The sequence below is a fragment of the Ciona robusta genome, chromosome 6, assembly GCF_009617815.1.
Source record: "Ciona robusta chromosome 6, ASM961781v2".
Lineage (NCBI taxonomy): Eukaryota > Metazoa > Chordata > Ascidiacea > Phlebobranchia > Cionidae > Ciona > Ciona robusta.
The window spans coordinates 666251-688443 of NC_143240.1; the positions used below are offsets into that span (position 1 = coordinate 666251).

Below are 22193 nucleotides of genomic sequence, written 5' to 3' on the forward strand. Positions count from 1 at the left end.
GTAGTCTGACTAGGTCCAGTTGTTGTTGGTGCAAGGTAGTCTGACTAGGTCCAGTTGTTGTTGGTACCAAGGTAGTCTGACTAGGTCCAGTTGTTGTTGGAGCAAAGGTAGTCTGACTAGGTCCAGTTGTTGTTGGTACCAAGGTAGTCTGACTAGGTCCAGTTGTTGTTGGTGCAAAGGTAGTCTGACTAGGTCCAGTTGTTGTTGGTACCAAAGTAGTCTGACTAGGTCCAGTTGTTGTTGGCAAAAGTAGTCTGACTAGGTCCAGTTGTTGTTGGTGCAAAGGTAGTCTGACTAGGTCCAGTTGTTGTTGGTACCAAGGTAGTCTGACTAGGTCCAGTTTTTGTTGGAGCAAAGGTAGTCTGACTAGGTCCAGTTGTTGTTGGTACCAAGGTAGTCTGACTAGGTCCAGTTGTTGTTGGTGCAAAGTAGTCTGACTAGGTCCAGTTGTTGTTGGTACCAAAGTAGTCTGACTAGGTCCAGTTGTTGTTGGTGCAAAGGTAGTCTGACTAGGTCCAGTTGTTGTTGGTACCAAGGTAGTCTGACTAGGTCCAGTTGTTGTTGGAGCAAAGGTAGTCTGACTAGGTCCAGTTGTTGTTGGTACCAAGGTAGTCTGACTAGGTCCAGTTGTTGTTGTGCAAAGGTAGTCTGACTAGGTCCAGTTGTTGTTGGTACCAAAGTAGTCTGACTAGGTCCAGTTGTTGTTGGTGCAAAAGTAGTCTGACTAGGTCCAGTTGTTGTTGGTGCAAAGGTAGTCTGACTAGGTCCAGTTGTTGTTGGTACCAAGGTAGTCTGACTAGGTCCAGTTGTTGTTGGAGCAAACGTAGTCTGACTAGGTCCAGTTGTTGTTGGTACCAAGGTAGTCTGACTAGGTCCAGTTGTTGTTGGTGCAAAAGTAGTCTGACTAGGTCCAGTTGTTGTTGGTACCAAAGTAGTCTGACTAGGTGCAGTTGTTGTTGGTGCAAAAGTAGTCTGACTAGGTCCAGTTGTTGTTGGTACCAAAGTAGTCTGACTAGGTCCAGTTGTTGTTGGTGCAAAAGTAGTCTGACTAGGTCCAGTTGTTGTTGGTGCAAAGGTAGTCTGACTAGGTCCAGTTGTTGTTGGTACCAAAGTAGTCTGACTAGGTCCAGTTGTTGTTGGTGCAAAAGTAGTCTGACTAGGTCCAGTTGTTGTTGGAGCAAAGGTAGTCTGACTTGGTCCAGTTGTTGTTGGAGCAAAGGTAGTCTGACTAGGTCCAGTTGTTGTTGGTACCAAAGTAGTCTGACTAGGTCCAGTGGTTGTTGGTACCAAGGTAGTCTGACTAGGTCCAGTTGTTGTTGGAGCAAAGGTAGTCTGACTAGGTCCAGTTGTTGTTGGAGCAAAGGTAGTCTGACTAGGTCCAGTTGTTGTTGGTACCAAGGTAGTCTGACTAGGTCCAGTTGTTGTTGGTGCAAAGGTAGTCTGACTAGGTCCAGTTGTTGTTGGTACCAAAGTAGTCTGACTAGGTCCAGTTGTTGTTGGTGCAAAAGTAGTCTGACTAGGTCCAGTTGTTGTTGGTGCAAAAGTAGTCTGACTAGGTCCAGTTGTTGTTGGTACCAAAGTAGTCTGACTAGGTCCAGTTGTTGTTGGTGCAAAGGTAGTCTGACTAGGTCCAGTTGTTGTTGGTACCAAGGTAGTAGGACTAGGTCCAGTTGTTGTTGGAGCAAAGGTAGTCTGGCTAGGTCCAGTTGTTGTTGGTACCAAGGTAGTCTGACTAGGTCCAGTTGTTGTTGGTGCAAAGGTAGTCTGACTAGGTCCAGTTGTTGTTGGTACCAAAGTAGTCTGACTAGGTCCAGTTGTTGTTGGTGCAAAAGTAGTCTGACTAGGTCCAGTTGTTGTTGGTGCAAAGGTAGTCTGACTAGGTCCAGTTGTTGTTGGTACCAAGGTAGTCTGACTAGGTCCAGTTGTTGTTGGAGCAAAGGTAGTCTGACTAGGTCCAGTTGTTGTTGGTACCAAGGTAGTCTGACTAGGTCCAGTTGTTGTTGGTGCAAAAGTAGTCTGACTAGGTCCAGTTGTTGTTGGTACCAAAGTAGTCTGACTAGGTGCAGTTGTTGTTGGTGCAAAAGTAGTCTGACTAGGTCCAGTTGTTGTTGGTACCAAAGTAGTCTGACTAGGTCCAGTTGTTGTTGGTGCAAAAGTAGTCTGACTAGGTCCAGTTGTTTTTGGTGCAAAGGTAGTCTGACTAGGTCCAGTTGTTGTTGGTACCAAGGTAGTCTGACTAGGTCCAGTTGTTGTTGGAGCAAAGGTAGTCTGACTAGGTCCAGTTGTTGTTGGTACCAAGGTAGTCTGACTAGGTCCAGTTGTTGTTGGAGCAAAGGTAGTCTGACTAGGTCCAGTTGTTGTTGGTACCAAGGTAGTCTGACTAGGTCCAGTTGTTGTTGGTGCAAAAGTAGTCTGACTAGGTCCAGTTGTTGTTGGTACCAAAGTAGTCTGACTAGGTCCAGTTGTTGTTGGTGCAAAGGTAGTCTGACTAGGTCCAGTTGTTGTTGGTACCAAGGTAGTCTGACTAGGTCCAGTTGTTGTTGGAGCAAAGGTAGTCTGACTAGGTCCAGTTGTTGTTGGTACCAATGTAGTCTGACTAGGTCCAGTTGTTGTTGGTGCAAAGGTAGTCTGACTAGGTCCAGTTGTTGTTGGTACCAAAGTAGTCTGACTAGGTCCAGTTGTTGTTGGTGCAAAAGTAGTCTGACTAGGTCCAGTTGTTGTTGGTGCAAAGGTAGTCTGACTAGGTCCAGTTGTTGTTGGTACCAAGGTAGTCTGACTAGGTCCAGTTGTTGTTGGAGCAAAGGTAGTCTGACTAGGTCCAGTTGTTGTTGGTACCAAGGTAGTCTGAATAGGTCCAGTTGTTGTTGGTGCCAAAGTAGTCTGACTAGGTCCAGTTGTTGTTGGTACCAAAGTAGTCTGACTAGGTCCAGTTGTTGTTGGTGCAAAGGTAGTCTGACTAGGTCCAGTTGTTGTTGGTGCAAAGGTAGTCTGACTAGGTCCAGTTGTTGTTGGTACCAAGGTAGTCTGACTAGGTCCAGTTGTTGTTGGAGCAAAGGTAGTCTGACTAGGTCCAGTTGTTGTTGGTACCAAGGTAGTCTGACTAGGTCCAGTTGTTGTTGGTGCCAAAGTAGTCTGACTAGGTCCAGTTGTTGTTGGTACCAAGGTAGTCTGACCAGGTCCAGTTGTTGTTGGAGCAAAGGTAGTCTGACTAGGTCCAGTTGTTGTTGGTGCAAAAGTAGTCTGACTAGGTCCAGTTGTTGTTGGTACCAATGTAGTCTGACTAGGTCCAGTTGTTGTTGGTGCAAAGGTAGTCTGACTAGGTCCAGTTGTTGTTGGTACCAAAGTAGTCTGACTAGGTCCAGTTGTTGTTGGTGCAAAAGTAGTCTGACTAGGTCCAGTTGTTGTTGGTGCAAAAGTAGTCTGACTAGGTCCAGTTGTTGTTGGTACCAAAGTAGTCTGACTAGGTCCAGTTGTTGTTGGTGCAAAAGTAGTCTGACTAGGTCCAGTTGTTGTTGGTGCAAAGGTAGTCTGACTAGGTCCAGTTGTTGTTGGTACCAAAGTAGTCTGACCAGGTCCAGTTGTTGTTGGTACCAAGGTAGTCTGACTAGGTCCAGTTGTTGTTGTTGGTACCAAGGTAGTCTGACTAGGTCCAGTTGTTGTTGGTGCAAAGGTAGTCTGACTAGGTCCAGTTGTTGTTGGTACCAAAGTAGTCTGACCAGGTCCAGTTGTTGTTGGTACCAAGGTAGTCTGACTAGGTCCAGTTGTTGTTGTTGGTACCAAGGTAGTCTGACTAGGTCCAGTTGTTGTTGGTGCAAAGGTAGTCTGACTAGGTCCAGTTGTTGTTGGTACCAAGGTAGTCTGACTAGGTCCAGTTGTTGTTGGTGCAAAGGTAGTCTGACTAGGTCCAGTTGTTGTTGGTACCAAAGTAGTCTGACCAGGTCCAGTTGTTGTTGGTGCCAAGGTGGTACCTGGTGCTAAACTTGTTACTCCTGTGGTAATAGTAGTTACAGGCACAGCTGTTGTTGTAACAGTCATTGAAGGTGTCTGTGTTGTTTCAGATACTGCTGTATCTATAGAAAAATAGTGTTAGGGTTGTGTAACAACCAAAATTGCTTTTTTCAAATTCTTACATGTTACAGCTTTAGTAGTTGTGTATATTGTAGTTGGTGTTGAAGTCACGACTGTTGTAGTTGGAGCACAGGTTTCACAATCAGATAAAGGTATGCAGGTGCCTTTCTCTTCACTATTTGTTATGGAATGTTTATAGCAAAAATGGTTTATGATAAATTAAGGACTTTTGTATAACAAGTTGGTTGATTACTTTGTAAAAAATACATGAATATCATTAGCTCATTTTCTTTATGAGAAAAGTTCTATTACAATGCATGCCGTATGACTTGAATTACGCAAAATTGTTTCATTATCTCAGTTTATATCGGTGTCTTGCAGCAAGACAAGTCCTGCAACCTGTGGTTTAGGCCAGAGTTTGACTATTACCCAAAGGTACAATGATTACCTAAAAACGAATCCAAATTGACAATTTGGATGGCAACCTTCAAGGCATGGGAGGGGGCAATTGGCTTGTTGCTGGTCACAACAAGTATCAGGACAGGACGTTCCACATTCTTCATATTTCCATTCACATGTATCGTTTCTGTTATATACTTCACACATGGTTGCTATATAACAAAAGCATATGTTAATCAGTACCACCATTATAATGTATGGTAGGGTGGGGAAAGCCTTTACAATTTATTATCTCTTCCAATTTGGTTGTAAACAAACATTTAACGATTGTTTATAAAACTTTATCCTCACGGCTCCCATAGACTGTTGTTAATTGTTTAAAACATGATCAGGGTATTTGGTTATTATGTGTCAAAGGTGTTCCATCTTCTCCCACCCTACTATACTATTTTTGTAAAGAAAAGAACTATAGTATGCCTGGCCAAGTATGCAGCATAAATGATAGCTACAAATACTCTGTGTTTTGAGATTTATTAAGTTAATGAAAAAATAAAAGTTATTTATTCTTGTGTGGCAAGGCAACAACATCCATTATAATAATGTATAGTGGGGTGGGGGAAGATGGGACACCTTCAGCACAAAATATATCAATATTTTGGTCGTGTTTTAAACAATTAACAACGGTCTATGAAAGTCTCGAGGACAAGGTTTTATAATTCCTTGAATGTTCTTTGTTTACTACCAAAGTGTACGAGAAAATAGAATGAAAAGGTGTCCCATCTTCCCCTATACTACTATAATAATAATAATAATAGTAACTTTATTTCTCTCTTTCATCAGGTACCAAAGAATTAGAAATGGAAATAATTAGAAAAATTAGAGTTTTTAACTTTACAGTTAAAACATATTTACATTTAGTTGGAAGAAAAAAAGCGTGGTTGCTACACCTAGCAGACAAACGAGCCATTTATTTTAATTAAGTCAAACTTCTAATAGAAACATAACACAGGCCTACTGTTACTTAGAGCCTATTCATGCTAATAAAAATGCTTGTAACGTTTTGAATTGTTTTTAAGTACTTTCAGTACTGCTAACAAATAAGTATGGAGTAATGATCATTAAATGTTAAAGGTATTATGGCAGTCACAGAGCGGGTAATTTTCAAATATCAATTTAAACAATTCCCATGCTTTAGGCTAAACATTACATATTCTTTTTTGGGTTAAATAACAAAAAATGTATAAAAAATATTAGAAATTAATAACTTACGACATCTGTCTGGGTTTCGCCAGTCAACAACAATTCCTTTTTGACTACACACGTGTGCATATGCTGCAACTGCTGTGCAAAAACATTCACAATCACCGCCTGTTTCACAACCACACGTGTCCGACAAGCAATGCTCAAGATATTTCAGATGATCAATCTGTAAAAACAGGTAAAAATAATTTACACCATTAATGAATGAAGCTTATTTATCCTCACACAACATAGCAATAATATGGTTATAGTACAGGTGTCTATTTCAATATTTTACACACCTCGTGCCACTTTGGAGTTGTTCTGTGTGTAACTTTGTAGGTGATATTTATGTGTTTTTTACTCTTTAATCCCAAAAGTTTCTTTGGTTTAGTTTTGCTACAGTTTTAAATTTACTATATGACTAAAATAGATAAGATTTTCGGTATATATGGGAAAGTTATAGTAAGATCTCGCCAAAAATTTTTATCCCCTTTGAGAGCGAATAAAGAAACTATGCTAAATACATAAATAGGTAAAGAAGTTTACACATACTTCTTTTCGACAGGCAGCAAAATCTGGTCCTTCTAACACATTGCACCGCGTGATTGCGAATGCTTTTCTTTCAGGATATTTGTCACAGTTTTCTTCAGTGTGGTTCACAGAAATCGGTGGGCATGTGTCCATTAATCGCCAATTGTTACCAAAGTCGACGGGACTTGTAACTACTTCTTGGCTTCTCATGAGCAAGTCGTTGTTTTGGTCGTGGTTAAAGTCACCGCATAAACCACATAACTTTCCCTAAATGTTTAAAAATTGGATGAGAGAATGTAATCTATTTATCCTTGCTTGACAACAATGGTAGTTATAAAATGTTATGTTCCATACAAATCTTGCCTGGTAAGTTTACACCAAATGGAAATTAAGATTTTTTAAATGTAGACAATTTAGACAGGAGACCAGTGGGTTTGAGAAATTGTTGTTAAGCGTCTCAATCAAGGACACACACGCGTACAATAAAAACAACAGCAACGCAAGCTAGAGGTAAGTTCTGTAATCAATTTAGCATAAATATCTATAACAGCGTTTCTAAAACCCCTTAGGGTAAATTTCTCGTATATAGGGGGTAAATGAGCCACCAATCAAAGTCTACATCAGTTAAAGAGACAGAAAAATTGTGCCAATTGTAGTACTTTACCAGAAATTAAACAACTCGTTGCCAAAAAGCTAGCGCATCCGTCGCATTAAACATAACTGATGTAATTAGTTGTATTTGCTTTCAATAAATGAATCTGATAACTACCTTTGTTAAAACGGTAAAGCACACAAACAAGTTTAAGAACCACTGATCTATAATCACAAATAATCAAAATAAATATCTATAAATAAAATTAAAACTTACGCTATGAAAAGCAGCCACACGGACATAAATTCTAGTGGCTTGGTCCCAAAACACAGTTACTCCAATACTGGTTGTAATAATACAGTAAAAACCACGATGCAGTATCTCATAATGAACATCGATACCATTAGAGGTTGCCAATGTTGTTTCTTCAGGGGTTTGATTTGACTCCAAAAGTATTTGGTACATCTGGGTAAAAATATTTGAAATTGGAAAAAAACTAAACGAAATGTAATATATTATATTGCACAAAAAAGAAAATAATTTTGTTCTATTTGTTTGAAATACACAAAGAAAACATTAATAAAATAAGAAAGAATATATAAAAAAGTATCTTGAATTATGTGTCTAGCCACAATACAGTTATGGTTTTTTATGAAACTGTACTAACTTACAGTAGTGTGGAAAATTTATAAAAACTGTATATGAAACCTTTAGCAAAGCATGGTCCAATTTGTCTTATTTACACACCCAAAAAAATTCAATTTTAAAATAGCAGAATAACTTTTATAAGAAAATATTATTAATTTTAAAATACTAACCCCTAGTTGCAGGGTGACTGTTTTTGCACAGCCATAACCAAGAGTAGTGCATGGATTTTTCTTAAAAGTAACTTTAAAAACTCCTGCAGTGGAACCACATTCATCCTGTTAATACATTGAGATACTTTACTCATTCAAAATTGGAAAAGTTTATATGGATTTTTATGAAGTTTTTGTTGATTGTCTTGCTTAAAACAGAAATACAGAAGGTAATTGATCAATTTAACTTGTTTATTCTCGCGTAGCAGGGCAAACACAATCGTTATAACAAAGGTGTTCTGTTCCCCACACTTTATGCCCACTTATGAATACCACATACATAATTCGTTTTTTATATGTACAGCTAACAATTTAGATCACCAATAAGCTAGAGTAAATATCCTTAAAAATAATACTTTTTTGTTTTTTTACAATAAACAAATTACCGTAACAAGAATATACTCGCAGTCTCCAGTAAAATCGAACCAAGCGCCATCAAATGTATGGAAATGATCTTCACCAACTACACTACATTCACCACCACATACATTACTAGTACAATCCCAACGACCAGATGTACAGTTACTGTAATATATAAAAAGGTAATACTGAATTTGGGTCAGGTTATAAAAAACAAGGTTATTGAAAGTGGTGCGAAGTTTTAATGGTTGCCCAGTGCCCTAATAGTGAGTTATTTGAAAAAAAGAGGCGCATATTGCTTGTAACCTGTTTTTTTTAATTAGTTGAAGATTTTAACAAGTATATCTCAACTATTGGTTGAGTATGGGACAATAGGTGTTAAGAGCCTTTAAACTGGGAGTACAAACCATGAAAGATTGAAACTCTGGGCATGCCGGATATTTAACAAGTGTTTACAAAAAGTCTAATTTGTGATGGAGAAAGAGCTACAGGGGTTATAAAATAGTCAAATATTCTTTCTTACCATGTATTTCAGTCAACATGCCCAATATTTAACAATGTTTTAAAAAAGTCAAAATTGTCATAGAGCAAGAGTTACAGGGGTAAAAAAATTGTCATTTGTTCTTTCTTACCATGTATTGCAGTCAAGATACCCAATATTTAGCAAGTGTTTAAAACAAGTCTAATTTGTGATGGAGCAAGAGCTACAGGGGTAATAAAATAGTCAAATACTCTTTCTTACCATGTATTGCAGTCAACGGTTATAGAAGAACCAGTAGCATATTCCTTGCTGTTGTGGTAGCATGGACATTCATCCGGTAGAACACATCGGTCACTTTGCCACACATACCCATCAGGACAAGCACAACCTGAAACAATTTTTTAGCATGGCATAGGGGGAATAGTTACCTCCAGACCTAGTTATACACCAAAACCATTGTAAGTGTGCGTTTTTGGTGGAGACATTTATTGTTTAATGCTCATTCCATTGGTAACTATGGTCTGAATTTGCAATTAAACAGAAAAGGGAAAAAGTATCATATCCAAGGAAATATACACTTACAATGGTAGCAACATAAGTATTACACAAATATAGAAGTTGTCCGTTACCTGAAACACAGAGCGACAGCGGGCATGGAAGGTCTTTATTTTGACATGTTTTTGCACATTCCGCACCCATGACTTGTGTAGTGTGTGGATTGTTTAGAAGTTTCTCTGTACAGTTATGGAAGATTTGTCCTTCCAAGCAAATTGATGGCAGAGTTTGAATTCCTTCACATTGTATGCGACCTCTAATGCATTGGCTGTAAATATAAATGAATGAATGAATGAATAAATAGAACTTATTTTATCCTCGCGTGGCCGGAAAACGACAGTCATTATTACACGGGTGTTCATACACCTCGTGCCAGCTTACGAGTTACCATGTATGTTAGTTTGTGAGTGATTATTTTTTTTGGATTATTTCATTTTATTATGTATGGCTGATAATTTAGACAACCGTTAGTGACCACTGGGTTGGAGCAATTGTCGTTAATTGTCTTGCCCAGGGACACATACGCCCAGAATGGTAGCAGTGTCGAGCCTTGAACTTAGTACCTATTGGTTACAGGCAAGCGCACTAATCACTATGCTACGGCGCCGGACAAAAATATAAATGTTATTGGTTACAGATAGTTAATGTAAAATTTTATAAGATGATTTTACTTCATATTTATTTCAGGGTAACTCAATAGTTATAATATGGGTGTCTCATTTTATACACTTGGTGCTTAGAGTTACCACGTAAATTTGAACAACTCATTAGTGTGTGAACATCAAATTACTGCTCTAATCAATAACCTAGTTAATATGTCTGTCAAAAATGGCAAGTTTTGGTAGTAAAACTATCGCTTAAAACGAATCAGATCAGCCCTTAACTTTAGATAGATCCGATCTAATATTGCAAACAAGCATATATAGTTATGAATGTTGGTATAAAAATAACTTACCATAAGACTCCAGGTGCATGTAACATTTGGCCAGGATGGTACCAACTACCAAGGTGATAGCATGGACATTCACTATCATCAACACATACTCCTGGATTTTAAATAGATAAAATACAATAAAAAAATATTTGCCTAACTAAAAATAAAATTATACATGACAGAACAAATTGATGAGTTAAAACAAAATTATTTAGTATGTCAAATGCTTTATACATTTAAAATATATTAATTTAAATCTAAAAAGTAATCAAGTGGAGACTTGGAGGTAATGACTAAGGTTTAAAGGTTATATTTATACAAGTTTATTGGCTTAAGAGGTTAAGAGTTAGAAACTGTTACCTACATATTATCAACTTTATATCCAAACTTTGTGTTTGTATTTTTAAATTATCAGCAATCGTTTAAACCCTACTTTAAGTTTTATTAACTTTGAAATAACGAATTGTCAGCTTTATATTGTGCACTTTTAAATTGCAGTTTTTGGTAGCTTTGAATTAACGTGGAACCTAAAACTTATCATTAACCTTATTGGCAAATTACTGTGGTGTACATTTCACAAGAAAATAAACACTATGCACATTTTCCCTGTATCAGTTGTGGCTTTGGTCACTCTGATACAAGAAAACTGTGCATAAGCAGCCTGGGTGTTGGGGAAAGGCTAAGTCTGACATAAATTCTAGGTCTTCGACAAGGACCTCACCCACATACAAAAGTGTATATATGCAAAATAATAAGAAAACCTGATGGGTTAAGGTATTGTCCATCTGGACAGTTGCATCCTTCTACACAGCGTGATTTACATTTTTCAGGAATAGAGAGGGAGCGACAGTTTTTCCCACACCCAGTGCTACACACATGGTACTTCTGGCCCCCCTTGCACGTAATATCTGCAGAAATAAAAATAATGTGTAAGTTTAATTGCTTTTTTTTATTTTTGTGACATTTAATTTCTAATTTTGACTTAGAAGCATTTTATTTAAAAAAATCCATCACTCTTTTCAGAAAATGCAGGCAAAAGGTAGTGTTATTTTTGTGTAAGTGAACACTTTAAAAATATAATATGTAATTTTGCGCTAATAAACAAACTAAAAGTATCTTACCACAAAAGCTAGGAGTTCTCCAATCCAAGTATATTTCTTCCAAACTGCATTTGTGTGAATACACAGCAAGCACGTCACACATACACTGAGAATTGAGCTCTTTTTGGCATTCGCAAAACTCGTACATGCACATCTTATAGTAAACATCAGGGTTTACTACTAGATGACAGGCTGAGAATCTTGAACCATAAATACTGTGACACGCAGTCATTGCAAGAAATTCTTTGAAAAATAAACATAACATGTTTTATTAAATGAATAATTGCCCTATCATCGTGTAGCAGAAAATGACAGTCGTTATAACACAGGTTTTTATACACTTCGTGCCAGCTTAGGAGTTACTATGCATATATGCTACTTTGTAAATGATTGTTTTTTTGTGACTTCTAATAAGGAACATGGGTGTTCTATTCATACACCTCGAGCCCACTTACGAATTACTATGTATGTTACTTTGTTAGTAATTAGTTTTATGGAGTTTTTGTTTATGTATGGCTGACAATTTAGACAACCCAAAAGGCATACCTGAAATTTAGTTAGACCAGTAACTATATTTTCGTTTTATACGCAATGTCCAAACTTGATTTAGGTTACAAATAAGTTATATGTTTCATAATATTTGTGAAACTATAACATAAAATGATTTTTCTTTCCCCCAAATGGTCAGTAACTAATACATAGGCGTGGTTTGTGTTTACTTCGAAACTAAATTCATTTTAAGTAATTTTTGTATTTATCTGTTTTTACCTTTGTCACTATTTTTTTCACAAGCGTCCAATATTTCAACCGGAACATCAGGACAATCTTTATTCATCTTCCAAGAGTTCCCAAATGATGCAGGAGTACTCTCCAACATCTCATAGGATGACATAAAGTCGTCAATTGCATTCCCATTGTAATTCCCAGCCAGTCCACGCAATTTATCTTGAAATATTAAAAACATCAAAAACAAAAAAAAAAGTTTTATTCTGCTGTAATTGCTACTTGCCAGGATACATATTTTTTAAAGAGCTCTTGTTGCAAAATAATACAATGGCTCTAATAAAGTTTTACTTTATGGGAATTATAAACATGTTCTTAATTAAACTTTTTTGTCATTTTTGTTAGTAAAGCAGTTCCTAAACAACTGTTTTAGTTTATCATTGTTTAGAATGGCTATTGTTTGTACACTTAATATTCAGACAAATATGCCATATATCATGTCTACCTAGCAGGGTGATTGTTTATAGTAAGATTACTGTGGAAATTAAGGAAAAGTTTCAAATAAAAGCGTGGCTGCAAACACACAATACAATATAAATTAACTCTTATCAACTGACAAAAATCAAAAGTTATTTTTATTAAAACATCCTAAGATTTTATTGAACAAAAATGTGATTGAATTACCTTTGTATTTAGGAGGAACAGTAACATACAGTGAGCCATAACCATTCCAAGTTATATCAACGCCAGTTGTTGAGTGGTATAAAGTAATATAAAGAGAAGATTCACGGAAGATGTATAAATCATCTGAAAACGGAGTGTGTTATTTAATAAGACAAAACATTATAAACTTATTGTTATACATGGTAAAATGAATGAGTGGTTGAATAAAATTTATTTCGTCTCTTCGGTCACGATAACGAAGAACAAGAGAGTTGACAAAAGCGAAAAGACGGGTAGTAACGGTAAAACAACAGTTGTTAAAACACGCTTGTTGATAAAAAAGAAAGAAATAATGTTTTGGATAAAAGGCGTCACCGTTACTCCCTATAGATGATACACATATTATAGCTTTTTTGTAAACACAGCACAGAATGTTGTTTGATAATAAAACATGTATGTAAACATAACATATATCTCTCTGATTATGACAATAAACATAATAATATAATATGTTTAATTAAATGTTATTTATTTAATTTTGACAATGTATCGTCTGTAGGGTGTAACGGTGACGCCTTTTATCCAAAACATTATTTCTTTCTTTTTTATCAATAAGCGTGTTTTGACAACTGTTGTTTTAACGTTACTACCCGTCTTTTCGCTTTTTTTCAACTCTCTTGTTCTTCGTTATCGTGACCGAAGAGTTGAAATAAATTTCATTCATTCATTCATTTCATTCAATATTTAGAAACATCTAAGAAAACAGATTAAAAGCAAACTGCAGTTATAAAACTCACAGTGATTAGGAGTTATATTAAATTAAAACTTGTACAGCAAGATTGTCTACCACAATTTGGTATAGTAAGGCACCTATAATAATGGCTACTTACTGCTTTGATATGGAAGTTGAATGTCATATCTGTTAATTGTCACTCCAAAGCCTTCTCTAAAGGTTATCTCCTAATAAATAAAATCATGAATTGAATGCTTGTTTATCGTTAATCATTGCCATGCAGGGCAACAACATATAACACAGGTGTTCTGTTTCATACACCTCATGCCGTTTACAGGTTACCACATATGTAACTTTGTGGACAGTTGGAATTTCTTTTTTTTTCTATATAGATAACAATTTGGTAAATCTATCTGTCTTGTGACTAGGCCAAGGAAAATGCCTCTTGGGGTAGCAGGGTCAAACCTTGAACCCGTGTCCTCTATTAGACAATGATAATAGAGTTACATACACATATAAATAACTGAAATATTTAAGCGAAACTTTTTGAATAAAAAGCTGATTTTACACATCGGCCAATATGTTTGTAAAACTGACCAGAAATCTGTGTCTTTTACCTATTTATAACTTTAATGTAATATTATCAGCACATTAAAACTGTGTATCTGCTTTTCACTGTGCCAGACATCAGCATAAAATAGACAAACTTACTTGCATAAAGTTATTCTGTCGGAACACAATACTGAAAGACTTAGTGCACGACACTCCTGCATCTATACCGCATTCGGAAGTCTCAAGATACATGGCAAACTCGTTTGATGCGTTATCGCGTGCAAACACATATTGACAACGGCCTTCAAATGTGTAAAATTTCTCGTCGAATGTTTTGTAGTGGGCGTATCCGTGCACTTGGGCCATGCCAGGGCACAAAGAGGTTCCACATAACCAGCGACCAGCATAGCACACACTGTAATTTATTTGAAATGTTAGAATAATATTGGAAACTTTTTAATCGCGTTGTGGGATAAGGTAGAATGATTACGTTATGGATGATTGTGTTTCTTTAAATTGTTTTATGTTTTCTGTATGAATAGACCCATGAATGTAATGTAACTTGCCTTATCCTTGCGTGGATGAAAAACGACAATCGTTATAACACGGGTGGTCTGTTACCTGTTCCATATACCTCGTGCCCGCTAACGAGTTACCATGAATGTAATTTTGTGGGTGATTGTTTACTGTTTTTTAAGTATGGGTGACAATTTAGACAACCTATTAGTGACCACTGGGTTGAAGCAATTGTCGTTAAGTGTCTTGCTCAAGGACAAATACGCCTACAATGATAGCAGCACAAGCCTTGAAACTCTGGGTTAGAGGCAGGCGCGCTAACCAACTGAGAGACCTACTTGATGTTTAAGTTGCTTGCTCCAAAATTAAACATAACAAAATAAATAAAACATATTTTTCTAATTGAAGGTTGTATTAAAATATTTAAAACACCCATACCATTCATTGCAGTTGTAGATACTATGTACTGTGCCAGTTTGGTATTCCAATTCTCTGTGTATGCATGGGCACTGTTCAAGAGGCACACATGCACCATTATGTTCATATAAACCTGAATGGAAAATTAAATTTAAGTTATATAAAACTCTGAAGAGCTTTTGCAACATTAGATATACAAACTAGGAAATTAACAAATTTAAAACAGGTCACTTTAACATACAGCCCCTGCTAAGCTTTATTAATTTAAGGAACGTCAGCTTTTTCTAGGGACCCTACTAAGTCAACCTCTTAAAGTTTTTGACATGTTTTTGTTAAATTAAAATTTGTAACTCCAAAAATTGCTGGTTTCGAAATTAATATATGTTATTATTAATTTTATTTGTCCTTTTAATTACAGTAGCAAAGATTTAGAAATATTTAAAACGAAAAGACAGGATATATTGACAAAACAACAGTTGTTAAAACACGCTTACAGTTAAAAATATATTTACATTTAATTAGAAGAAAAAAGGATGTGGTCACTACACCTAAACTAAATTTGTATGATAACTATAACTTACCATCTGGGCAGTGGCATCGGTCAAAACATCTTTGGTTTTCCAGAAAATTGGGCATAAGGCAAGTTTGTGGAGATTCAACTCCACATTCTTTCCATTGGTGGCCAGCTACGCATGTTCGCGCTAAAATAAACAAAAAAATATAAGGGGTTACTAAGGATCAAGGAATGACAAAAAATATTATTAAAATAAGTCAAAACAGTTTCTTACGGCACTGAACAAGAGATCTCCATTCTGGTACTCGACCATTTGCCATTGCGCAATATCTTGAATAAGTGGTCACTACATTACACTGACAGTGTGGATTGTTTTGGTAGTCACATCTACACAACTCTTCAAGACAGAGGTTGTAAAATTTGCTGGGATTCATGAAGCCATGACAACTGCCAAAGTGCTCCCAGAAAATGTTGCAAATGTCAATAACCTCCTGTAGGAAAATTCGTAAAGGTTATATTCAATTTTTAATTAAATATAACACATTTATATATAAAGTAGAGCACTGGGCAATGAGTTAACGAAAGTCGTTATAACATTGGTGTTCTGTTTCATACACCGTGTGATTGCTAACCAGTTACCAAGTATATTAATTTGTGGGTAGAACTTTTTCATTTATTTTTTGTTTGTGGCTGATAATTTGGACAACCCATTAGTGACCACTGGATCGGAGCAATTGCCGTTAAGTGTCTTGCCCAAGAACACATACGCCCACAATGGTAGCAGTGACGAGCATTGAACATCCTGGCTAAAGCATGCATCTTGATATATTTTTTAATGAATAAGGGTTAACAAAAGGGGACTCTAAACAAAAAGATATCAGATTTGATGCTACCACTGGATATGGTGGTGATATTACCTGCGTCTGCTTGCAGCTATCATAGTCATCAGTAATTACTGCATCGTCATGGCATGTCTCGTCCACATCTCTTTCAATCCATGTTTTTGCTGCAAATCTGTGAGCGTGACCGACATCAGGTATCGTAATGCCTGTTTGGAGCAAATTATTATCACTATGCATTTATCCTTGTGTGGATTGAATCAAGAGTTATAATACTAGAGTGCCTGTATCATACACTTCTAGAGTGCCTGTATCATACACTCTGTGCCTGCTAACCAGTTGTTTAGCATGCATGCAACCCTTTGGAACATTTTTTTGTATTTTTCTCTGTAAGGAGGGAAATTAAGAGTTGTAAAAGTTAATATAGTAGCAAAACAACAGTTGTTATAAAGCGTTTACAGTTAAAAACATATTTACATTTATTTGAAAGAAAATAAGTGTGGTCGCTACACCTAGCAGACAAACAAGCCATTCATGTTTAGTTATTATCAAGTATTTTTATGTTTAATATTATCAAACTTATACAGTAAACACATTTACCTTGTTTAGATACAAGATCATCTGAACTGACTCCATTAAAGTTTCCACATAAACCAACTGTCTTGTTCTGGTACCGGTGTGAGTTGATAATAACATGAACTGCACTTGAGATAACATCAAACCTCAACGTCATGTCACCAAGCACAAATATGATATAAGGGTGAATTTTGCTCAGTAAAATACCATCTCCATCATAAGGTAGAAGCAGACTGTGAAGTACAAAGTACATTAAAGTCATAAGAATGAATGAATGTAACTTGCTTTATCCTTGAGGGAGAAAATGATAGTCGTTATAACATAGGTGTTCTGTTTCATACACCTTGTGTCAGCTTTAAAGTTGCTATGTATGTAACTTTGTGGGTGATTACGGCCTTAAATATACTATATTTAATATTATAGAACCTTCAAATTTTTAATTAAAATTGAACTATTTTTATTTATGATTTACCTATTTTTACTTTAGCTTGGTATTCTATTTGTCTAAAAATAATTTTTAAAATGCTCTTTCTATGTCTAGATTGATAGTACCAAATCAGTTTTTTTATTAGGAAAATAGATGTTGTTCAAAAGTGATATTGTTATTGCATCTTCCTATACAGAAACTATAAACACATACTCATTTGTGTACATGTTGGAAAAAAGTGATAATTTTTCATGAAATTTTATAAAAAAATATACATTAATTTACCTATGTGTGTTCTTGGTTACAGCAGACTTGGAAATTGTCACTTTAATGTTGGAAACAGCAATATATATTGTGACCAGTTTGTTGCAGTCAAAACCAGGGTAAACATACTTTTGATTTGCCACACAAGCTGGATCTTTTCGTACAAGAACCTAAAGACAAATGAATGAATGAATGAATGAAACTTTGTCTTTGCGTGGCCAGAAAATGACAGTTGTTGAACACGGGTGTTCATACACCTCCTGCCAGCTTACGAGTTACCAAGTATGTTACTTTGTAGGTGATTATTGTTTTGTATTTTTCATTTTTTTAGGTATGGCTGATAATTTGGACAACCCATTAGTGACCACTGGGTTGAAGCAGTTGCTGTTAAGCATCTAGACCAAAGACACAATGCCCACAATGGTAGCAGCGATGAGTCTTGAACCCATAACCTCTGAGTTATAGGCATGCTAACCACTTTTGCACAGCACCGATAAAACAAATCAAAAACAGCAGAACAAATTTTACCTTAAAGTCATACACCCCAGTAGAAGAGACCATTTCATATTGACATTGACCGGGAAACTCAAAAACATCTCCATCAAATGTGATGACATTACCAGGGCCAAACATGGAACATATTTTTCCTGATATTCCAATGCTTGTATCCACTATGTCGTATTGACTCTTCACATATTTTTCTGTTTGTATTTTAAAGTTATTAAATTAATATTTAAAAAGTTTAAGTTTTTTTTGTATTTTTTAAAATATTGCATACTGCATTTTATTTCTGTATTTTTCACATTGAAAATTCTACAGCATTTAATTACATATTTATGCTTATGTAGTAGGGAAACTTAAATTAGAATGCAAGCTTCGATAATTTATGTACATGGTGGCTTTTCTTGCCATAAATAATATCAAGCACTCAACTTTGTTTTTAATTATTTTTACTGTATGACTGACAATTTAGACAACACATAAGTGACCATTGGGTTGGAGCAATTGCCTTTAAGTGTCTTGCCCAAAGATACATGCGCCCAGTAATGATGGCAACATTGAGACTTGAACCTGGTATCCTATGAACCACTGAGCCATTGGCTATATATTACATTAGAAATATTGACAACATGTTCTTACTGTAATTGCATCTGTATCCATGGTAACCAGTTGGGCAAGAACACGTGTTGTTACTTGAACATATACCACCATTAGCACATTCCGGATTACAAACGTCTGTATAGAAATAGTAGTAATAACTTTATTTGTCTCTTCGATTACGGTAGCGAAGACTTAGAAATATTTTAAACGAATAGACAGGATATAGCGACAAAACAACAGTTGTTAAAACACGCTCACAGTTAAAAACAAACAAGCCATTTATGTTTAGTTATTATCAAGTTAGTATGATGTAATAACAAATAATTACAACAAAATTGGATACAATTATTTATGACAATATATTAAATATAACTTGTGCTTGCTAATGAGTTACCATGAATGTAAATTTTTGTTTGTTTTGTATGGCTGACAATGACCACTAGACTGGAGCAATTGTCATTAAGCGTCTTGCCCAAGGACACATATATACAAAGGTAGCAGCATCAGGCATGAAGACAATATCTTTTGGATACATTTTTTTATTGTATGGTGGACAAATTTAACAATCCATAAGGGACCACTGGGTTAGAGCAAGTGTCTTGCTTAAGTAAAAATCGTAATAGCAGCGAGCCTCGAACCTGTAACCCTTTGTGCTAGTGACAATTGCGCTAACCACTGTGCCATGCCATGAGACTAAACAAATATCCACATACCTGATGAAATAAGATACAGACATCCAGGTACTATAGCAGGGTTTACACACTGCTGTGTAGTTTGGTCAAAAGCTCTTGGTTCAGGAAGTTGGGGGCAAGATGCATCAATCAGGTGGCCATCAAAACAGATGTGAAATCTAGAGAAAAAAAGATAGAATGATTTAGATAAAATGCGTGTCTGTTACACCCTAGAGACAACACAATGTAAATTAGGTAAAAACATTTAATTAAACATATTAAAGTTCTAACTGGAAGAAAAGTGTGTGTAAGGACACAACCCGTACAATAGGGGACTCGGCCTTAAAGAAGATTGATCCAAAGATTGGAGCATGATGAATGTAATGTAACTTACTTTATCCTCGCGTGGCCGGCAAACGACAGTCGTTATCACACGGGTTTAACACCTCGTGCCAGCTTACGAGTTACCATGTATGTTACTTTGTGGGTAATTATTTTTTTTTTGGATTTTTTCTTTTTTTTATGTATGGCTGATAATTTGGACAACCCATTAGTGACCACTGGGTTGGAGCAATTGCCGTTAAGTGTCTTGCCCAAGGACACATACGCCCACAATGGTAGCAGCGTCGAGCCTTGAACCCATTGCCTCTGGGTTACAGGCAGGCGCGCTAACCACTACACCACGGCGCCGGATGGAAAAACAAAACCCCCCAAAAGAAATTCCACCAAAGTTTACAATAAACAGTTTAGTGTGCACACTTATGTAAGATTTAGAACAAGCGCATTACATTAATACACAACCTGGTACATGAGCCTTCCATTTTAAACGCAAAGTAAGTCTTTGGTGTAAAACCATCTTCTTGATAACAGTTATCTCTCTCTAGATAATATAAAACATTTTAGAAACCCATTAGTGACCACTGCGTTGAAGCAAGTCTAATGCTATTAGATCCTTGCAAAAGACAAATGTGTTCTGACAAATGTAAAAAAAGCAATGTGATTGCGAAAATACAATATACAATGGCAGAACGAACCTTGACAATGTGTTTTAACCAATACTTCATGGAGGCTGGTGTGATTATGATCATGGTTCGAAAATATAATGATGTTTTGGGTTTATATAGGCCATATATGTTAAAATCAAGTTTAGGCCATTTTACTTTGGAGTGGGGACTAAAACCTCTGAAAGAGCCACGAACAATAGAAGATTGGGAAATGCGGTTTAAAACCTAAAACCTGACGATTCCAATTGAAATAAGGGTAAATTAAATCAAGATATATATACAGACAAATATTTTTAGTAGAAAATATCTGCTTTTTTTAATAAAATAAATATAAAACTTACCGAATTGTGTTACGCTGAGGAACAAAAACAAAAACGTTAGTTTGTTTTAAACTACATAATGAATGCCGATGTTACATTTTTATAACAGGAGATACAGATTGTTATAAAAAACACCGAATTGGGAATCCCCAAATTAAATAGTCATAAAATATAAATATTTCTGAATAAGTTTTTTTTGTATAATGACTTTCTTCTAGAAACTGAAACTGTAAAAGTACATAATTGCCACCGTAGGACTGCGCATATTATATCACAAACAAAAGGACAATACGCAGAAATACAGCACTGTAGTGTAAGACGGGACACCTTTAGCACCTAATATTTAAATATCCTAATCGTGTTTTAAACAATTAACAACGGTCCATGGGAGTCGTGAGGGTATATGGTTTTATAATTCTTTTAATATTCCCTGTATATTACCAATTGGGACGAGAAATGGTATGAAATTAAGATGTCCCATTTTTCCCACCCTACTATATAACTAAGCAATCAAACTGATAGGGCTTATATGAAACAGATTTCAAAAAGCTTACCTTTCAACTTTGTGAGTGAATGAGATCACTAAAAAGAAATGGTTATTATAATTAGAATTTATTAAAACCAAATACGAATTAAAATATAACGTATTTTGCGTCGTCGGAAAACGACAATCGTTATAACACGGCTGTTCTGTTTCATAGACCTCGTGCTAGCCTACGAGTTACCACGTATATGTAACTTTGCGCATGGATTTTATCTGTATGGATTACAATTTAGACAACCAACTAGTAACCACTGGGCTGAAGCAATTGCCGTTAAGTGTCTTGCCCAAGGATACATACGCCCACAATGGTAGCAGCGGTGAGCCTTAACTACGCTGGGTTACAGACAGACTTGCTAACCACTTTGCCACGATGCGGAGTGGCAATACAGAGAATACGAATATTATCCCAATATCGTATCAACTATACACTTACCCAATATTAACGTTAGTATCTTGGCAACTCCCGGAAACTCCATCTTTTGGCTGAAAACAAAATAATAATAACTTTTATTTGTCTCTTCGATTACGGTAGCGAAGATTTAGAAAATATTTCAAATAAAAAAAAAATTAAGAACTTGACTTATGCAAAACACATCATAACTTACCACTAAGTGCTAAAAGAATAATCTATATTTCATTCGGTTCGTCTATTTATTGCAAATACGGCAGAATCATGATTTCCAGATCCGGTAATGCATCACCACCTGCGCGTTACGAGGATTACGCATGTCCGTAACGATGATTACGCATGTGCAAAGGTTCCTCTAGTTCGAAGGTTGTGCTTAGTAATTTCAGTTCAATAATTTAAATATAAAATATAGAACTGTTGGGTCTGATGGATATTGTTAGCACAAAATACGCTATATTAACAATGCCTTTTTATAGACGTCAAGATACGGTTATATAATTCTGTAAATGTTCGTTATTTTCTATACCTGATGGAACGATAAAAGAATAAAAATGTACCATCTTATCCTAATGTAATGTCTGTAACTTGTAATAATTATTTTTACTGCTTTTCTGTGTGACTAAATATTTTGACGGCTCGCGCGTTCTTGAATCGTACATATACAATGGCGAAAACAAAATCTTTAAACATTTTGCAACAATTTAATAGGGTGGCCTAAGACGGCACACTATACTCTTACAACTTCTTTTTTTAATAAAGGAATGTAACTTATTTATTCTCACCCGATGGGACAGCGAATCG

General features: G+C 36.0%; 2 protein-coding genes across 3 annotated transcripts in view; both read right to left on the reverse strand.

Annotated features, from left to right (window-relative positions):
- Positions 1-18044, reverse strand: part of LOC149734639 (uncharacterized) — a 40637-nt gene extending 22593 nt beyond the window's left edge. Inside the window, exons 1-24 of the mRNA XM_089880205.1 lie at positions 17872-18044; positions 17365-17513; positions 16677-16885; positions 16155-16285; positions 15512-15728; positions 15305-15424; positions 14745-14856; positions 13950-14205; positions 13396-13465; positions 12527-12649; positions 11888-12064; positions 11141-11362; positions 10781-10927; positions 10041-10131; positions 9160-9353; positions 8792-8918; positions 8076-8214; positions 7651-7755; positions 7109-7297; positions 6262-6507; positions 5737-5893; positions 4517-4679; positions 4131-4243; positions 3936-4070 (exon numbers count right to left, since the gene is read on the reverse strand). Of these exons, the coding sequence (XP_089736331.1) occupies positions 3936-4070; positions 4131-4243; positions 4517-4679; positions 5737-5893; positions 6262-6507; positions 7109-7297; positions 7651-7755; positions 8076-8214; positions 8792-8918; positions 9160-9353; positions 10041-10131; positions 10781-10927; positions 11141-11362; positions 11888-12064; positions 12527-12649; positions 13396-13465; positions 13950-14205; positions 14745-14856; positions 15305-15424; positions 15512-15728; positions 16155-16285; positions 16677-16885; positions 17365-17513; positions 17872-17976 (3697 nt within the window). The 5' untranslated portion in view covers positions 17977-18044. The remainder of the gene's footprint in view (positions 1-3935; positions 4071-4130; positions 4244-4516; positions 4680-5736; positions 5894-6261; positions 6508-7108; positions 7298-7650; positions 7756-8075; positions 8215-8791; positions 8919-9159; positions 9354-10040; positions 10132-10780; positions 10928-11140; positions 11363-11887; positions 12065-12526; positions 12650-13395; positions 13466-13949; positions 14206-14744; positions 14857-15304; positions 15425-15511; positions 15729-16154; positions 16286-16676; positions 16886-17364; positions 17514-17871) is intronic.
- A 188-nt stretch (positions 18045-18232) lies between these two features.
- Positions 18233-21591, reverse strand: LOC149734640 (disintegrin and metalloproteinase domain-containing protein 32-like). Of its 2 annotated transcripts, XM_089879904.1 has the most exons (4): positions 20461-21591; positions 19917-19995; positions 19158-19294; positions 18233-18579 (listed from the first exon to the last, which is right to left on the reverse strand). In XM_089879904.1, exons 2-4 carry the CDS (start codon positions 19934-19936, stop codon positions 18452-18454), a joined length of 285 nt encoding a protein of 94 aa, XP_089736030.1. In that variant the 5' UTR covers positions 19937-19995; positions 20461-21591; the 3' UTR covers positions 18233-18451. The 2 variants fall into 2 exon arrangements, with proteins under 2 accessions (XP_089736030.1, XP_089736031.1); XM_089879905.1 differs by lacking the exon at positions 20461-21591 and having other exon boundaries at positions 19917-20454.
- Positions 21592-22193: the final 602 nt, after the last annotated feature.